We start from the raw sequence: 16,794 nt of genomic DNA, 5'->3' as shown, positions 1-16,794 counted from the left end.
ACCGCGTCTCGTCCGCGCGTCTCGTCCACGTCGTCGCGTCCTCGAAGCCGGCGGCGGGCGTCACGAAAAAAAGCAACGACCGCATCGCATCGTCGCCCGTTCGTCGTCGTCGTCGCTCGCAATGGCTGAGAACGCGCCGACGACGACGGTGAACGTCACGAGGGACATCGCGAAGGAGCTCACGTTCGAGGACATCAGCGTGCACTCCCCCGGCTTATTCCGCAAGGGCGACGCCATGCGCGCGCTGCGCGAGAACCCCTCCACCGGAACGTTCAGACGCGCGCTCGCGGAGCTGAACCAGACGACCGAGTCGTTCGCGCGCATCTTAGACGCCGCGCGCGAGAAGGCGCTGGGGAACTCCGAGGCGGACTTGGAGCGCATCAAGACGAACATCAAGCGCCTGAAGTTCGGCACGATCGAGCTCGGGACAGAGCGCGCGTTCTTGCGTTCCATCCTCGAGTCCCGCCCGCTCCCTCGCGCGCCCCCCGAGGAATCCGACGCGTTCCGCGCGCGCAACGCTTCGCTGAAGCAGCTCAAAGACGCGAACGACGCGAACGAAAAGGTGGTCGAAGACCTCGTGACGCGCGTCGGCGCGTCCGCGGCGGCGCTCGAGGCGGAGAAGGCGCACCTCGCGGCGCGCGTCGACGCGTTGGAAGGATTGGAGCGCGATGTGGACGCCGCGGAGCTCGCGAGCGCGGGCGTCGCGAAGGTTCGTTCGAGCTCTGTACACTGGTCCCCATACGACCGCGTCCACGTGGTGAACGCCGATCCTTAAGGACTTTTGCCGGCGTCCCTCTGCGCCTACCCCTCGCTTTCAATCCCCGCCCGCGACGCCTTTCAACTCCGCTTCTGACGCCTTTCAACTCCACCCCGACGACGAATCGAAGCACGCGGCGCCGGACCCGGCGGACGAGCATCTCACGGACGCGGAAGCGCGCGCGATGCTCGACGAGCTGGACGCGGAGGCGACGCGCGTGAACGCGGCGCTGCGCGCGCGAGAGAGCGAGGCGATGGCGATGCGGAGCGCGCTCGAGCCCGGGGAGGCGGCGCTCGCGGAGTGCAAGGCGGAATTGGCGCTTCTCGCCGGCGCGGGGCGCGCGATGCAACGCGAGGCGAAGGCGATGGCGGAGATCGCGGAGACGGACGCGCTGATCCGCGAGCAGAAGGCGCTGGTGGAGACGCTGCAGGGCGTGCGCGTGGTGTCCGTGGACGACGGCGGCGTGAGGCTCACGCTGAGCGTGCGCACGGCGCTGCCCCCGACGGAGAAGGCGATCGACGGAGAAGGCGACTTTGACGACGCGGGGAGAGAAAAGGAACATCTGATGCGCGTGGAGTTCCACCCCGGGTCCGTCGCCGTGAAGGACGCGTCTTTGGAGCCCGCGGACGTGCCGATCGAGGACGTCGTCGCCGTCGCGCGGTCCGCCGCGGACGCGCAGAGCGCGCTGTCTGACTTGCTGTGCGAGACGCGCACGCGCGTCGCCGCGACGGCGGCGCGAATGGAGGCGTTGAGTAAGGCGGCGGCGAACGGAACCGCGGTGGAATGGAACGCGATGGAGGCGATCGTGCGCGCGCCGCTGTCGCCGGTCGGGACGCTCGCGATGGAGGTGCCGTTCGAGTGGCCGATGAACGGCGCGCGCGTCCGCGTCGTCGGGCTCGCCGGGTTCGCGCCCGCGATCGTCGCCGCCGCCGCCGGGTCGGTTGATCCGGCGGGATACGGAACCGTGGAGGAGGCGGTCACCGCGACGCGCGACGCGCTCGCGGCGGCCACCGCGGCGTGACGAGCGCATTTATAGAGAGACGGACGGCGCGGACGTTTGTAAGTACTGCACGCGCGAAGGAAGCATCACGACGAGAGCTACGTTATGCCGTCATCCGCGCGCGGCGTTTACGCGAACGACCCAGACTTTTTCCCGCGTTTCTTTTGACCGCCGCCGCCGCCGCCGCCGCGTCCTCCCCCGCCGCCTCGTCCTCCCCCCCCGCCTCCGCGTCCGCCGCCGCCTCTCCCTCCTCCTCCCCCTCCTCCTCCACCACCATCCCCTCCCCCCGCTCGCCGCTCGCGGAACGCCGGCATCGAAGCGCCGCCCTCGCCCCTGGTCCCGTCCGTCCTTCCGCCGCGGTCCGGCACCTTAGGGCCGTTCCATACGAGCGAATGTCAGGGTGGAGTTGAAAGGCGTCAGAAGCGTAGTTGAAAGGCGTCGAGGTGTGTCGGGATTGAAAGCGAGGGACCCTGGGCGGAGAGATGCGCCGGCAAAAGTCCTTAAGGATCGGCGTTCACCACGCGGACGCGGTCGTATGGGGACCAGTGTGACATAGAACGCACCGCGCCGATGACGACGCGCTTGGCGCTCGCGTCGCGCACGCTCGCGCGCGCCTCCGCGTTCGTCCGCAGATTCGCGCGCGCGAGGTCCCCCACGCGCGCGTCCGCGAGGTCGGCGACGGTCACGCTCGCGCGCGTCTGCAGCGTCCCGTCGTCGCCGTCGCCGTCGCCGGCGCCGGCGCGGCGGAGAAACGCCGCGGCGAGCTCCGGGCGGGGTTTCATTCGCTCGGGGCCGTTCCATACGAGCGAACGTCGGGGTGGAGTCGAAAGGCGTCAGAAGCGGAGTTGAAAGGCGTCGAGGGCGGGGATTGAAAGCGAGGTGTGGGCGGAGAGAGACGACGGCAAACGTCCTTAAGGATCCGCGTTCACCACGCGAACGGGGTCGTATGGGGACCAGTGTGCAATAGAACGCACCTTGGAGTACGCGAACGACTGCGCGGCGACGCCCGCGCGCTTGCCGACGGTTTCCTTTCGAACCGCGTACTCGTCGTTCAGCGCGCGGACGATCGCGCGAAGAGTTTCAGTCACGTCGTGGTTTAGGGTTTCCAAGGACCCGGCCGGGAAGAGGCGGTCGAGGTGGTCGGCGGGGAGGCGCGACAGCGCCTTCGCGACGGCGGCCGCGACGGCGGCGGCGACGGCTCCGGCTGAATCTGCATCCCCCGCCGCCGCCGCCGCCGCGGCCGCGGGGACGGCGTCGTCGTCCACCAGCGCGTCCGCCATCCGCCACAGCGCGTTCGACGTCCTCTCTTCCGCCGCGTCGTCGAGGCCGGGCGGCCCCGCGTCCTCGGTATCCATCGCGCCCGCGCCCGCTCCCGCCCCCGCGGCGCCGTCGCTCTCAGGGCCGTTCTATACAAGCGAACGTCGGGGTGGAGTTGAAAGGCGTCAGTTGGCGTTGAAAGGCATCGAGGGCGGGGATTGAAAGCGAGGGGTGAGCGGAGAGAAACGCCAGGAAAAGTCCTTAAGGATCGGCGTTCACCACGCGAACGCGGTCGTATGGGAACCAGTGTATAGAACGCACCTCACTCTTCCTCGAGAGCATCACGCCACTCTGCACGTAGGTCACCAGCTCGTCCAGCAGCGTCCGCAGGTCGCACGACGCCGCGCGCGACTCCGCGTCGATCGCGGCGAGAAGCCGGCGAAGCCCTTGCTCGATCCGCCGCGCGTTCGCGTCCGCCGCGTTCGGTGTCGTCGCGGAGACGGACGCGGACGACGCGCACGATCGCACGATCGCGTGCGTCGCCGCCTCGACGCCGCGCGCATCGTCCGCGCCCGCGGTCTCGACGAGCGCGGCGACGTCCGACGCGAGGTGCTGCGCGATGCGCACGAAGTCCGCGGGGGACGCGCGACGCGTGACGTCGCCCGGGGACGCGTCGTCGACGGGGACGCTGGGGGGGGGAGAGGAGGGAGGGGTGGGACGCGTCGGTCGATGTCGATCGATCGAGGTGGGGGGGGGCGTCGTCGAGCGAACGAGAGGCGACGGCGACGGCGGACGGTGGACGGCGCGTCGGACCGGGGAGAGACGCACCCGACGTCCGCGAGGCGTTCGAGGAGGTCCTCCGCGGCGTCGTCCGCCGCGGTCGTCATCGCGCGCGTGCGGCCGCGGCGCGCGACGCGTTGTATCGGCGAAACGATCCTGTCTGACTCTCGTGTCAGCAACAGACAGACGAGTCGCAGTCGTCGCGTCGCGTCGTGACGCGGACGAAGAAACTTCTCGGAAGTCGTCGGCGTCACTCCGGGGCGGCGCCATGGGGAGCGCGTCGTCCGCGCGGTCGCGGCCGTCGCCGCCTCCGGGTCACACGAGCGGCGGCGCGACCCTCGAGGCCGCGCTCGCGGAGATAGAGGAGGAGCAGCTCCGCAAGGTGCGCGAGATTCCGGCTCGCGACAGATGAACGCGGCCTCGTCGTCGTCGTCGTTTTTTTTCCTTCGCCATCCTTCGTCGTCGCTCACGTCATCAGCGCCTCGTCCCCTCCTCCCTCCTCGCATCGTTCCAGGCGCTCGAAGCGAGCGTCGGCGGCGCGAGCGCGAGCGGCCGCGATGCTCCGCGACCGCAACGCGCGGACGTCGAGCTCGACGCCTTGGGCGCGACGCGAGCGGAGACGCGGCGAAGACAGGTCGAAGAGGACGCGCGCGTCGCGGCTCGGATGCAGCGACGCGATGACGAGGCCACGGCGACGGCGACGGAGTCCGACGCGATGCTCGCGGCGAGGCTTCAGCGCGAAGAAGAAGCCGCGGCCGCGGCGGCCGCGTCCGGTAACTCGAACGGAGGAATGATGATGGCGGAGGCGCGAGCGAGGGGGCGCGCGGAAGGTTGGGGCGGCGGCGGCGGCGGAGGAGGGCGAGGCGCGCCGCCGCCGCGCCGCGACGACGACGTCGACGTCGAGCTCGACGACCTCGCGGCGAACCGCCGCAGAGACGCGGCGATCGCGGCGGCCGCGGCGGGGCGGGACATGCTCTCCGCGGGGGGGTTGATATTCGGCGGCGGCGCGCGCGGCGGCGGCGGCGGCGGCGGCGGCGGCGGCGGCGGAGGCGGACGCAGACGCGACGACGAAGACGCGGACGCCGCGCTCGCGAGGGCGCTCGCGGAGGAAGAGACGGAAGCCGCCGCGCGTCACCACGGCGACGGCGGGAGAGCCCCCAGCGGACGCGACGCCACGGCGGCGGACGACGAGGCGCTCGCGAGGGCGCTGCAGGAGGAAGAGGACGCCGGGTGGGCGGCGGCGCCGGCGCCGGCGCCGGCGCCGGGCGCGTCCTTCGTCCCGCCTTCTCCGGTTCCCGTTCGATCCGTTCCCCCCGGACACTGCCCCGGGTGCGAGCGATCGACCGCGTGGACGGGCGGGATCAGCGCGATGGGGCGGACGTGGCACCCGACGTGTTTCACGTGCGCGGGGTGTCGCCGCGTCATCGCGGAGCCTTCGTTCGCGACGCGCGACGGCGTCGCGTATCACAAATCGTGTTTCCGAGAGTTGTTCCACCCGAAGTGCGTCGTGTGCGACGTCTTCATCCCCGCGGACCGGTCGGGATCGGTGAAGTTTCTCACGCACCCGTACTGGGGCGACGTGTTTTGTCCGACGCACGACGACGACGGCACGCGTCGATGCGACGGCTGCGATCGTTTGGAACGCCGCGGAACGTCGGAGAATCAATTCGGCGAGCTGCCGGACGGCAGAGCGCTGTGCATCGAGTGCGCGTCCACGGCGGTCATCGACAGCGCCTCGGACGCGCCGCCGCTGTACGACGACGTGTGCCTCTTCTTCGAGAGCAAAGACATGCCGCTGCTGCCGCAGCGACCGCCGCTGCATTTAGGCGCGTTTTATACGCTGGTCCCCATGCGACCGCGTTCGCGTGGTGAACGCCGATCCTTAAGGACTTTTGCCATCGTCTCTCTCCGCCCACCCCTCGCTTTCAATCCCGACACACCTCGACGCCTTTCAACTCCATCTGACGCCTTTCAACTCCACCCCGACATTCGCTCGTATGGAACGACCCTCAGTCCCGCAAGAGATGCTCAACGACGCGGACGACGTCGAGGGGTGGCATCGCGGCCGAACCGCGCGCACGCGCGGTCTGTGCATGTTCCAGGAGCACCGCATCCGAACCGTGGAGCGCGTGCCGAACGTGAACGGCGGGAGGGGATTTAGTAACAGTTCTGGGTTTCCGGGGTTAGGGTTCAGCGAGCGCGTCGTGACGCGGACCGCGGGGCACACCGTGAACGCGGTCGTCGTGTTGTACGGCTTACCGCTCATCGCCGCCGGCGCGATTCTCGCGCACGAGTGCACGCACGCGTACATACGCCTCGCGGGTGGGTACCCGCGCCTGGAGCCGAAGGTCGAGGAAGGGCTGTGTCAGCTCATGGCGCTGCTGTGGGTCGAGAACGCGGCGCTGCACGGCGTGTCGCGAGAGAGGGGGGGACCCTCGAGCGGCGGCGGCGGGAAAGGCGGAAAAGTTTCCGCGCCGGCTCCGGCGTCGTGGGAGGAAGCGAACGCCGCCGCGATGGCGGGGTACGTCGCGAACCAGATACGGACGGACCGCAGCGAGATATACGGCGACGGGTTACGCGCCGCGTTGGCCGCGCATAATAAACACGGCCTGCGCGCGGTGTTTTCGCACGTGCGCGCGACGGGGCGGTTGCCGCCGCCGTGAGGCGCGTTCTATACACTGGTCCCCATACGACCCCGTTGGCGTGGTGAACGCCGTTTCTTAAGGACTTTTGCCGGCGTCTCTCTGCGCCTACCCCTCGCTTTCAATCCCCGTCCTCGATGCCTTTCAACTTCAACTGACGCCTTTGAATTCCACCCCGACGTTCGCTTGTATAGAACGGCCCTGAGCGTCGTTCGCGAGACGGGAGACGGCGGCGCTCGGTTCGGTCCGCTCGGGGAGAGCCGCGAGAGGAGGTACTGTAGCAGCGCAGTAGATTTAATTAATAAGGGATGTAGAAACGAGACCTGAGCTTTATCTTGGGGGCATCATCGCGCGCCCGGTCGTGCGGCGGCGCGGAGAGAAGTATCACGGCGACCGGAAGGAACCGGATAATTTTTTCCCTCGCGGAAACTACCTTCGTACAGCCTGGACGCCGCGCGAGTTCGCCCGCCAGCTCGCGCGCGATCTCGCCGCGGGATCGAGCAGAGCGCGAGCCCTTCTGACCTTCCGTCGCCGCAGCCGCCGCGTCGCCGCTTCGCGCGCCCGCGTTCCAGCGACGCGTCCGCACTCGAAGACGCGCGCCCGCAGCGGCCCCGCGCCGGCTCATCGCGACATCGCCATGGTGCGCGTCCGCCCTCTCCCTCGTCCGACGCCCGCCGCGAGGAGGACGCGTCGCCGCGGCCGCGCGCGGTTCGATCGATCGACCGATCGATCGCTCGCCGCTCCGCCGCTCCGACGCGACGGAAGATCGATCTTCTCTTCTCTTCTCTTCTCACCTCTCCTCCGCCCCCCCCCGTCCTCCCCGTCCGTCCGCCCCCGCCCCACCCCCCGCGCCGCAGGCGCTCTCGATGTACACGAAGCCCCACGACGGCTCGATCAAGTCCAAGGTGGTCGCGAGCCTCGGCGAGCACGACATCGCGTTCCTCCCGCTCGCATCCTACGACGGCGCGATCGACCCCGCGCTCGCGCCCATCCTGCGCGGCGTGCCGGGCGGCGACGTCGCCGGCGCGACGACGTGCGCGAAAGCGCTCGCGAGCACGGGGACGTACCCGATGTACGCCCCGCGCGAGCAGGTCGACGCGTGGGTGAAATGGGACGACGAGGTCCTCGCGCCGCGCGTCGCGACGTGCGTCAAAATGCTCCGCGGCGAGACGCCGTTCGTGCGAGCCGCGTTCGACGACGCGGCGACGCGATTAGACGCCGCGCTCGCCGAGCTCGAGCGATACCTCGCGCCGAGGTACGAAAAGGACGACGAGCGGTTCATGGCGGACGGCGAGAACCTCACGCTCGCGGACGTGTTCGTCGTGTGCTCGCTGTACGACGCCTTCTCGTGCGCCGTGGACGCCGCGGCGAAGGAGCGGTATCCCAACGTGTGCCGGCTGCTGTACACCGTCGCGGCGTCGCCGGGGATTCAAAAGGCGATCGGGACGCCGACGAGCGTGGACGCGGTGACGATCCCGAGTAGTGGGAATAATGACAGTGGCGCCGCCGCCGAATCCGCCGCTACCGCCGCGAAGCCGCGGTCTTCGTCTCGGTCCGCGCCGGCGCCGGCGGCGACGGGCCCGCCGACGGGGACTCCGGAGGAGATCGCCGCCGCGGAGGCGGCGGCGAGCGCGCAGGGGCTCGTCGTGAAGTCTCTGAAGGACGCGAAGAAGGCTGGCGACGCGACGGTGACGGACGATCAGGTCAAGGCTGCCGTGGCGACGTTGCTGGAGCTGAAGAAGCGCGCGGACGCGCTCAAGGGCGTCGTCGCGGCGCCGCCGAAGGGAAAGGGTAAGGGCGGCGGCGAGAAGAAGCCGCCGCCCGCGAAGAAGGAGAAGGCGGGTAACGCCAAGGCGATCAAAGAGACCGGGTTGGGTCTCACCGCGTCCGTGGAGGACGACTTCGGGGCGTGGTACTCGCAGGTCGTCGTCGCGGGCGAGCTCATCGAGTACTACGATATCTCCGGGTGTTACATTCTGCGACCGTGGGCGTACAGCATGTGGGAGTGCATCAAAGATTTCTTCGACGCGGAGATTAAAAAGACGGGCGTGGAGAACTGCTACTTCCCTCTGTTCGTCTCCGCCGCGAGGCTCGAGGCGGAGAAGGACCACATCGAGGACTTCGCCCCGGAGGTGGCGTGGGTCACGAGGTCCGGGCAGAGCGATCTGGACATCCCCATCGCGGTCCGACCGACGTCGGAGACGGTGATGTACCCGCAGTTCGCGAACTGGATCCGAAGCCACCGAGATTTACCCCTCAAGCTGAACCAGTGGTGCAACGTCGTTCGGTGGGAGTTCAAGCACCCGACGCCGTTCATTCGCTCGCGCGAGTTCCTGTGGCAGGAAGGCCACACCGCGTTCACGAACAAGAAGGACGCGGACGCGGAGGTGAGGCACATCCTGGAGCTGTACCGCCGCGTCTACGAGGAACTCCTCGCGGTGCCGGTGATTCCGGGCGTGAAATCCGAGAAGGAAAAATTCGCGGGCGGGCTCTACACCACCACCGTGGAGGCGTTCGTGCCCGCGACGGGACGAGGGATCCAGGGCGCGACGAGCCACTGCCTCGGGCAAAACTTCGCGAAGATGTTCGACATCACGTTCGAAAACGCCACCGGCGGGCGGTCGATGGCGTGGCAAAACTCGTGGGGGTGCACGACGCGCACCATCGGCGTCGCCGTCATGGTGCACGGGGACGACATCGGGTTGGTGTTGCCGCCGCGCGTCGCGCCGCTGCAGGCGGTCGTCATCACGATCCCGAACACGAAGATGTCTAAGGAGGACACGGGTCGCATGAAGGGTGCGTCGCGTCGCGTCGCGTTCGTTCGTTCGTCGCGGGCGTCCGCCGGGATGGATCGCTTTCGTTTTCGTTTCCGCTTCTTTTCTTTTGGCGCCCTCCGTTTGCCGCGCGCGCGTCTTCGATCCGCCCGGCTCTTACCGTCTCTCGCGCGGGCGAATCGTCCCGCGCGGCGAGAAACGTCCTCGGACGTCCGAGCCGCACACCGAGCGCGGCGCACTGAAAAATGCGACCTCCGCCGTGAGGCCCCTTACCAGTAACGAGTCGTCGACCGCGAGGTTGTGGCTTCGTTATAATGAGGAGCCCTACAGTCCGTCCGTCATTCCTCTCTTCTCTTCCTTTCCCCGCCGACCGCCGCGACCCTCGGCTCACGCGACCCTTCCACCCCATCCATCCATCGATCGATCGATCAAATCAAATCGAATCAAATCACTCGAAAACAAACAGAGACGGGCCAGAAGATGACGGCGTCGCTGCTCGCCGCGGGCATGCGCGCGAAACTCGACGACCGCGACAACTACACCCCGGGGTGGAAGTACAACCACTGGGAGCTCAAGGGCGTCCCGCTGCGATGCGAGTTCGGCCCGAGAGACCTCGAGGCTGGGCACTGCGTCGTCGTGCGCCGCGACAATCGCGCGAAGGAGACGGTCAAGCTGGAAGACTTGCCGACGCGGCTGCCGAAGCTGTGCGAGGAGATGCAGGCGGATATGCTCGCGCGCGCGACGAAAAAACGCAACGAGGCGATCACCACGTGTACGTCCTGGGACGGGTTCGTGGCGGCGCTGGACGCGAAGAAGATGGTCCTCACGCCGTGGTGCGAGACGAAAGAGAGCGAAGAGCTCGTGAAGAAGCGGAGCATGGACGACGGCGAGGGCGGCGCCGCGAAGACGCTGTGCATTCCGTTCATTCAGCCGCCGTTGGAGCCGGGGACGAAGTGTTTCGTCACGGGCGCGCCGGCGACGACGTGGGTGATATGGGGGCGGAGTTACTGAGGCGCGTTCTACACGAGCGAATGTCGGGGTGGAGTTGAATATGTAATCCATTCGTTCGCGCGCGGAGCACGCAGACGTAGACCTCCTCCGCGCATCGGTCCGCGCTCCGCCGAACCCGCCCTCCTGGCACTTTTTGGCGCTTTTCTGAGATCCGGATCTGCGCCGAGCGCGTTGGAAAGGTCGGCTCATCCACTCGCGCGGACCCACTCGTCCGGGCGCGACCGCCGTGTCGCACGACGCTCACCCGTCCCGCCATGTCTTCCGCTTTCGCGCTCTCCGCGCGCGCGCCGCTCGCCGCGCGTCGACGCGCGACGCTGACGCGCGGGCTGCCGCGCCGCGCGCGCGTTCGCGTCGGCGTCGCGCCGAGAGCGCAAGCCGCCGCCGGGGATAAATCGAAGCCGCAGTGGTCCACGGATCGGCAGCTCGCGAAGGACGAGGACATCGACCTGAAAGACGGCGAGAAGCTCATGTGCGTCAGTCCCCGCGTCTTCTTCCATCGCCGCGCGCGCGTCCTCTCGGCGGCAAAAGTCCTCAAGGAACGGCGTTCACCACGCGGACGGGGTCGTATGGGGACCAGTGTGACGCGCGCGACGAGAGCGCGTCGTAATGATGAATCGCCTCGTCGGCCCTAACCCTCAAGCCAAAAAGTCTCGTCTCGTCTCGTCTCGTCTCGCGATGGACGATCGATCGCCTCCTCGCGCGAATCGAATCGACTGACCGTCCGTCCGTCCCGCCTCCCCCCCCGCTCCAAACCTAACCTCCGCGCCCCCGCAGCGTCTCCGTCCCCGCGACGAGCGCGAACATGGGCCCCGGGTTCGACTCCTTCGGCTTCGCGGTGGACCTCGAGAACGAGCTCATCCTCGAGCGAGGCGAATTCGTCGTGGACGTTGTCGGCGAGGGCGAAGACTCGCTGCCGCGCGACGAGTCGAACGCGATCATTCAAGCCGTGAAGGACGGGTTCAGCGCCATCTACCCCGACCGCGAGCTCCCGATCGAAAACATCCGGTTCAAGAGCGTGAACCGCATCCCGCCCGCGCGCGGGCTGGGGTCGTCGAGCGCGGCGCTCGTCTCCGGCCTCGCCGCGGGGCTCGCGCTCGCGGGGCAAGACCTCGCGGCGCCGCAGACGAAGCAGCTGCTGCTTCAGCTCGCCGCGGACTGCGAGGGGCACCCGGATAACGTCGCGCCGGCGATATACGGCGGGTTCCAGGTGTCGATCAACACCGGGAAGCAGTGGGTGACGCAGGCGGTGCGGCTTCCCGACGGCATGCAAGCGATCCTGTTCATCCCAGATTTCGAATCGCTCACGTCCGAGACGCGCGCGGCGCTGCCGAAGGAGATCCCCGTCGCGGACGCGGTGTATAACATCTCCCGCGCGGCGATGCTCGTGAACAGCTTCAGCACCGGTAACTTGGAGGCGCTCAGGTGCGTTCTATACAAACGTTTTTCACCCACCGCTCGGTTTCAACACTTGATCGCGTCTTCTTTCAACTGACCGATGAACTATTTTTGTATGGAACGACCCTGTCAGGTACGCGTGTCAGGACGTGATTCATCAACCCGTACGAGGCGCGGCGTTTCCGCTCGCGGAGCTCATCGACGCGGCGTACTCCAAGGGCGCGCACGGGGCGTTCCTCAGCGGCGCCGGGCCCACGGTGCTCGCGCTCACGGGCGGGCACGGCTCGGACGTGGACGCGGACACGATGGTGACGTTTCTCGCGGTGGAAGTCGCGGACGCGATGTTGGAGGCGGCGAAACGGGAAGGGTGCGACGGTCGGGTGGTGATCTCGTCTCCGTCCGCGAACGGCGTGGAGGCGTGGAAGGAGCTCAGCTGACGTCCGCGCGGTGTCGGGATCGGGTCGGGTCGGTCGTACATGCAGACGCCGCGCGCGCGGGTAGATAGATAGATGATTATTTCGCGGAAGTTAACACGGTTGACGTACAACCGTATCGTGAGTTCACGCGACGACGATTCGCGCTCGAATGTATCACTTGACATGACTGCAGCCTAACTAAGGTTAACCTTAAATTGGTTCTAACGTATTTTGAGGCGACGCGCTCACTACCCCGTGCCCCATCCTTTTCTTCCGCGCTTGCCGGAGCCGTTCGCCGCCGCGCTCGCGCCTTTCCGCTTCTTCGTCTTCTTCTTCGCGTTTCTCCTCGCCGCGCTCTTGGGCTTCACGTCCGGCCGACCGCCGCCGCCTTTGCCGCCGCCGCCGGGGGACGTTCGGTTCTTTTGCTTCGACTTCGAGTTGCCGTTCTTCGAGTTGCCGTACGCCGCCGTCGCCTCGACGCCGTTTTTACTTTTGGTCTTGCCCTTGCCTTTACCACCGTTGACCATCCCAGACGCCGCGTTCTTCTTCTGGCGCTTCCGCGCCGGCGACCCGATGCCCTCGTTCTTCAGACGAGCGATGAAAAAATCCTCCCGCGCGTTTTCCTCTCTCTCGCGCTCGCGCTTCTCCCCCGGCGTCTCCCTCTGCCTCTTCCCCAAAAGGTTCTGGTTCCCCTTCCCCTGTCCTCGCGCGGCGGCTTTCATCCTGCTCTCTTTCCTCTCCGCCTTGCGCGTCTTCGTCTTGCTACTCCCGCTCGCGCTTCCGCCGCCGCCGCGTCCGCCCGTGAACGGCGAGCGATCGTTCGGGTTAATCTTTTTGGCGTTCGGGGCGACCATCTCGGGCAAAAACGTGAGCTCTCCCTCCGCTTGCATCGCCTCCGCGGCGGCGCGGAACAAGCCTCTGACTTCTTTGAAGCGGTACGCCGCGCCGGTGATGTTACGGCCGACTTCCTGCGGGATAAGGTGCGCGTCAGAGCGAAAGAGCGGGCGGCGAAAAAACCAAAAAAAAACCAAAAAAATGGAGAGAGAGAGAGAGAGACGCGGCCCGTCGACGACGTCGCTCAGCGAGTGGGCGAGGCCCATTCTCTTCACGCGTCGGCACGCTAATATCGACGCTCAGTACGAGAAATGCAATTATATCATCGCGACGTCGTCGCAGAGCCGCGCGCTTCTCCTCCTCTCCGGGCCGGGTCGAGAATTTATTTTTGGCTGAGGAAAAAAGAATTGCGGAGACGCGAAGACGCGAAGAAGACGCGCCTGCGGGTCCTCGCACAGGATGACCGGCCGCCGTCCGAACGCGCCGGGATGCACGACGAGCTCCTTCGCGCTGAGCACCCCGGACGCTCTCCCCGCCGCGACCGCGGTCCGCGCGTAGTCGAAATCGTTCCCGAACCGTCGCAGAAATCCGAGTAAGAGCGCGCCCAAGTTGCCCGGCGAAGCTTTCCCCGCGTCGCCGCTGAGTCGTAAATGCGACACCGCGAGCGACACGAGCAAGTACCCGCCACAGCCGCCCGTGCTCGCGTCGTCCAGCGCGTGCGTCTTCAGCAGCCGCTTCAGCGTCAACACCAGCGGCCTCAGCGCGGGGAACGTCTCGCACTGGCGCTTTATCCACGCCACGGCGTCCAACCCGTTTACCGCGCCGACTGAGGGTCGAGGGTCCATACGAGCGAACGTCGGGGTGGATTTGAAAGGCGTCAGAAGCGGAGTTGAAAGGCGTCGCGGTGTGTCGGGATTGAAAGCGAGGGACCCTGGGCGGAGAGATGCGCCGGGAAAAGTCCTTAAGGAACGGCGTTCACCACGCCGACGCGGTCGTATGGGGACCAGTGTGAGATAGAACGCGCCTGAGAGATCGACGGCGTACGCCGCGTCCGTGTGCGGATTGCGCCCGGCGTGCATCTTGATGATCGGAACCTTCGCGGTGGAGATCACCTGCGCGCGGTGAATCACCTTATCCCTACGCAACTGCCGCTCGATCGCGCGCAAGACGCGGACAAGGGCCTCGCGGTCCGCGCGCGCGAAGCCGCCGCCGCCGTTCGACGCCGTCGTCGGCCCGACGCCGGTGACGACGAGGTCGATGTCGGACTCTTTCGGGGTCGAGGATCCGCGCGAAGCGACGAACGTCGGGGTGGAGTTCAGGGGTGCGTCAGATGGAGTCGAAAGGCGTCGAGGTGTGTCGGGATTGAAAGCGAGGGACCCTGGGCGGAGAGAAACGCGCGCCGGGAGAGAAAGTCCTTAAGGATCGGCGTTCACCACGCCAACGCGGCCGTATGGGGACCAGTGTGAGATAGAACGCGACGCGCCTTTCAGCGCGAGACCCGTCGCGCCGGATCCAAAGACGTGCACGCGCGCCGCGGGGAACGCGGCTCGGACGCCCTCGTCGATCTTCCGGAACATCGCCGCGCGGCGTTCGACGTCGTCCGCGTCCGGCGCGGCGTCGCGAGCGAACGCGCGGATCTGCGCGTGGAGAGAGCCGCCGCGGACGCCGCCGCGGTTGTAATCGTCCTCCGACGCGCTCAACGCTGAAAGTCGACGGTCGGGGTGGAGTCGAAAGGCGTCGGTCGAGGTTGAAAGGCATCATAGGGTCGAGGATTGAAAGCGAGCGGTGATCGGAGAGATGCGCCGGGAAAAGTCCTTAAGAAAAGGCGTTCACCACGCGAACGCGGTCGTATGGGGGCCAGTGTGAATACGAACGTACCCGAGTCGCTCTCGTCGCTCTCCTTCTCCACGCGTCGGACCTCGTCCAGGTCCTCGTCCACGAGCGCCGCGAACTCGCCTTTGCGCGATACCGGCGTCGTGAGCGTCAGGTCTTGCACCGACGGCGACGGCGCGATCGCCGTCGCGTCGGGCGGGCGGCGTATCGTCGGCGGCGGGGAGAGGAGGGCGTCCGCCTCGGTCTGGCTCTTCGGGTTTCGGAGGATCGTTTCGACGTCGGAATCGTCGTCGGAATCGGAATCGGAATCGTCGTCTTCGTCGCTGCGCGTGAGGTTGACCCACCCGTCGCCGCTGTCGTTCCACCCGCCCGCGCCCTCCGCTTCTCTCTCCACGATCTCGTGCGGGTCGAGCTCCTCCTCCTCGTCGTCGTCGCTCTCCGTCTCCGAGTCGCCGTCGTCCGCGTCGTCGGCGTCCGCCGCCGCGACTTCGTCTTCTTCGTTTTCGTCTTCGTCTTCGTCGTCGTCGTCGTCGATCGCGCTCCCCGATCGCCCCGGCAGCGGCGTCGCTCCCCCTCCCCCGCCCACGCCCACCCTCTGCTCGATGTCGATCTCGATCTCCGCGCCGTCGTCCACGCCGAGCGCGCTCAGCGGCGTGTCCGGCGGCGCGTCGTGGAACGCGACCCTCGCGCCCTTCGGCGCCCCGCTCGGGTGATTCTCGGCGTCGTTCGTGACGTCCATGAAACACCGAACCACGCGCCCCGCGAGCGCGCCCGGCGTTCGCCGGCGCACGATCTCTTCCAGACGCGTGTTCGTGCACGCGGTGCTGATCTCCAGCGGCATCGTCCCCGCGCCGCCGCGGCCGTCCCACTTCAGCGACACGATCCACGTCACGCTCGCGACGTCGCACGCGAGCCGCCAGCGATTGAACGTCACCATCTCTACGTGTCCGTCGCGCGCCATGCCGCGCAGCGCCGCGCGCACGCGCGCGTACCAGTCGTCGACGTTGAGCGACGGCTCGTCCGCGCCGCGCGTCGCGCGGACGCGCGCGCCGACCTCCTGGGACGTGGACCCGGCGAAGGATTCCAGGCGACGGCGCGCGTCGTCGTCGTCGTCGGCGTGAAGACGCGAATCATCGTCCTCGCCGCCGGCGGCGGTGCCGGCTTCTTCCGCGTCCGCGTCCGCCGCCGCCTCCGCGACGCGATCTATCGGCAGCGCGTTCGCGACCGCGGCGTCGGCTTCGAGGAGGGCCAGCGCCTCCGCGACCATGCGGCGGTAGTGGACCATGACGAAGGGACGCTCGCCGCCGCGAGACGCGCCCTTCCCCGCGCGCGGTCCGCGCCGCCGCGCCGCGAGGTGTGACCGTCCCGAGCGGAAGACCAGACCCGGCGGGTCGTCTTCGTCGTCGGGTCGCATCAGTCTCGGGTTTTTTCTTGGCACTGGCATATTTTCTCCCCGCCGTGGTAGCTTTCGTCGTCACTTTCGCTGGCGCGCCGCCGCGTCCCCGCGCGACGATCATGGTGAAGAAACGAGAATCGAAGCAGCGCACTCGCGGCAAGGCGTTCTTCCAGTGGTGCAAGGAGAACGGCGAACGCGGCGAGCGGCTCGCCAACGAGTTCAAAGACCCTGACAAGCTGCCGACGGAGGTGACGAAAGGGTCGTGGTACAAGGCGCTTTGGAAGTGCCAGAAGTGCAAGCACGCGTGGAAGGCGACAGTGAAGAACCGCACGAAGAGTGACAAACCCACCGGGTGTCCGAAGTGCGTGCATCTTGCGCCGCTGAGTAAGACGAACAACTTCCTCGTGTGGTGCGAGAAGAACGGCGAGCGCGGGAAGAAGCTCCTGAAGGAATACGTCGACCCGGATAAGAAGCCGACGGAGCTGACGAAATGGTCGAGGCACAAGGCGATGTGGAAGTGCCAGAAGTGCACGCACGCGTGGGGGGCAATGGTGTGCAATCGCACGAAGAGCGACAAACCCACCGGGTGTCTCAAGTGCCACCTCAGAGCGCGACAACCTGAAAAGCGCAACCGCGGCGACTGAAGAAAATCAACGACGAGTGAGAACCGACGCCAACGGAGAAACCTTCTCTTGAAAT

General features: G+C 67.4%; 11 protein-coding genes across 11 annotated transcripts; 6 read left to right on the top strand and 5 right to left on the bottom strand.

Moving 5' to 3' along the window:
• Nucleotides 1-121: 121 nt before the first annotated feature.
• On the top strand, nt 122-1,778 carry MICPUCDRAFT_51913 (uncharacterized protein; the record flags this gene model as incomplete). Its single annotated transcript, XM_003062214.1, has 2 exons — nt 122-709; nt 777-1,778. 2 exons carry the CDS (start codon nt 122-124, stop codon nt 1,776-1,778), a joined length of 1,590 nt encoding a protein of 529 aa, XP_003062260.1.
• Nucleotides 1,779-2,257: 479 nt separating this feature from the next.
• On the bottom strand, nt 2,258-2,539 carry MICPUCDRAFT_51912 (uncharacterized protein; the record flags this gene model as incomplete). Its single annotated transcript, XM_003062010.1, has 1 exon — nt 2,258-2,539. The coding sequence occupies one exon, from the start codon at nt 2,537-2,539 to the stop codon at nt 2,258-2,260; it is 282 nt and encodes a 93-aa protein (XP_003062056.1).
• Nucleotides 2,540-2,668: 129 nt separating this feature from the next.
• MICPUCDRAFT_51911 (uncharacterized protein) lies at nt 2,669-3,112 on the bottom strand (the record flags this gene model as incomplete). The annotated part of the gene is made up of 1 exon (XM_003062009.1): nt 2,669-3,112. The coding sequence occupies one exon, from the start codon at nt 3,110-3,112 to the stop codon at nt 2,669-2,671; it is 444 nt and encodes a 147-aa protein (XP_003062055.1).
• Nucleotides 3,113-3,275: 163 nt separating this feature from the next.
• On the bottom strand, nt 3,276-4,064 carry MICPUCDRAFT_51910 (uncharacterized protein; the record flags this gene model as incomplete). The annotated part of the gene is made up of 1 exon (XM_003062008.1): nt 3,276-4,064. One exon carries the CDS (start codon nt 4,062-4,064, stop codon nt 3,276-3,278), a length of 789 nt encoding a protein of 262 aa, XP_003062054.1.
• Nucleotides 4,065-4,458: 394 nt separating this feature from the next.
• On the top strand, nt 4,459-6,457 carry MICPUCDRAFT_51909 (uncharacterized protein; the record flags this gene model as incomplete). Its single annotated transcript, XM_003062213.1, has 2 exons — nt 4,459-5,653; nt 5,808-6,457. The coding sequence occupies 2 exons, from the start codon at nt 4,459-4,461 to the stop codon at nt 6,455-6,457; spliced, it is 1,845 nt and encodes a 614-aa protein (XP_003062259.1).
• Nucleotides 6,458-7,029: 572 nt separating this feature from the next.
• Nucleotides 7,030-10,283, top strand: MICPUCDRAFT_48477 (uncharacterized protein). The gene is made up of 3 exons (XM_003062212.1): nt 7,030-7,076; nt 7,294-9,232; nt 9,677-10,283. Exons 1-3 carry the CDS (start codon nt 7,074-7,076, stop codon nt 10,219-10,221), a joined length of 2,487 nt encoding a protein of 828 aa, XP_003062258.1. The 5' UTR covers nt 7,030-7,073; the 3' UTR covers nt 10,222-10,283.
• Nucleotides 10,284-10,475: 192 nt separating this feature from the next.
• MICPUCDRAFT_51907 (uncharacterized protein) lies at nt 10,476-10,853 on the top strand (the record flags this gene model as incomplete). The annotated part of the gene is made up of 1 exon (XM_003062211.1): nt 10,476-10,853. One exon carries the CDS (start codon nt 10,476-10,478, stop codon nt 10,851-10,853), a length of 378 nt encoding a protein of 125 aa, XP_003062257.1.
• Nucleotides 10,854-10,996: 143 nt separating this feature from the next.
• On the top strand, nt 10,997-11,885 carry MICPUCDRAFT_5371 (uncharacterized protein; the record flags this gene model as incomplete). Its single annotated transcript, XM_003062210.1, has 2 exons — nt 10,997-11,643; nt 11,750-11,885. Coding segments are annotated over 2 exons (783 nt in total), but the record flags the coding sequence as incomplete, so codon positions are not given.
• A 310-nt stretch (nt 11,886-12,195) lies between these two features.
• MICPUCDRAFT_70156 (uncharacterized protein) lies at nt 12,196-13,132 on the bottom strand (the record flags this gene model as incomplete). Its single annotated transcript, XM_003062007.1, has 1 exon — nt 12,196-13,132. One exon carries the CDS (start codon nt 13,130-13,132, stop codon nt 12,281-12,283), a length of 852 nt encoding a protein of 283 aa, XP_003062053.1. The 3' UTR covers nt 12,196-12,280.
• Nucleotides 13,133-13,183: 51 nt separating this feature from the next.
• MICPUCDRAFT_51904 (uncharacterized protein) lies at nt 13,184-15,984 on the bottom strand (the record flags this gene model as incomplete). The annotated part of the gene is made up of 3 exons (XM_003062006.1): nt 13,184-14,244; nt 14,341-14,568; nt 14,745-15,984. 3 exons carry the CDS (start codon nt 15,982-15,984, stop codon nt 13,184-13,186), a joined length of 2,529 nt encoding a protein of 842 aa, XP_003062052.1.
• Nucleotides 15,985-16,214: 230 nt separating this feature from the next.
• On the top strand, nt 16,215-16,739 carry MICPUCDRAFT_51903 (uncharacterized protein; the record flags this gene model as incomplete). The annotated part of the gene is made up of 1 exon (XM_003062209.1): nt 16,215-16,739. One exon carries the CDS (start codon nt 16,215-16,217, stop codon nt 16,737-16,739), a length of 525 nt encoding a protein of 174 aa, XP_003062255.1.
• Nucleotides 16,740-16,794: the final 55 nt, after the last annotated feature.

The sequence above is a fragment of the Micromonas pusilla genome, assembly GCF_000151265.4.
Source record: "Micromonas pusilla CCMP1545 genomic scaffold MICPUCscaffold_11, whole genome shotgun sequence".
Taxonomy (NCBI): domain Eukaryota; kingdom Viridiplantae; phylum Chlorophyta; class Mamiellophyceae; order Mamiellales; family Mamiellaceae; genus Micromonas; species Micromonas pusilla.
This window is presented reverse-complemented; position numbering and strand designations above follow the sequence as displayed.

Coding starts and splice junctions, on each gene's coding strand:
- MICPUCDRAFT_48477 (XM_003062212.1), top strand. Junction 9,233..9,676: donor GGACACGGGTCGCATGAAGG/GTGCGTCGCGTC, acceptor GAAAACAAACAG/AGACGGGCCAGAAGATGACG.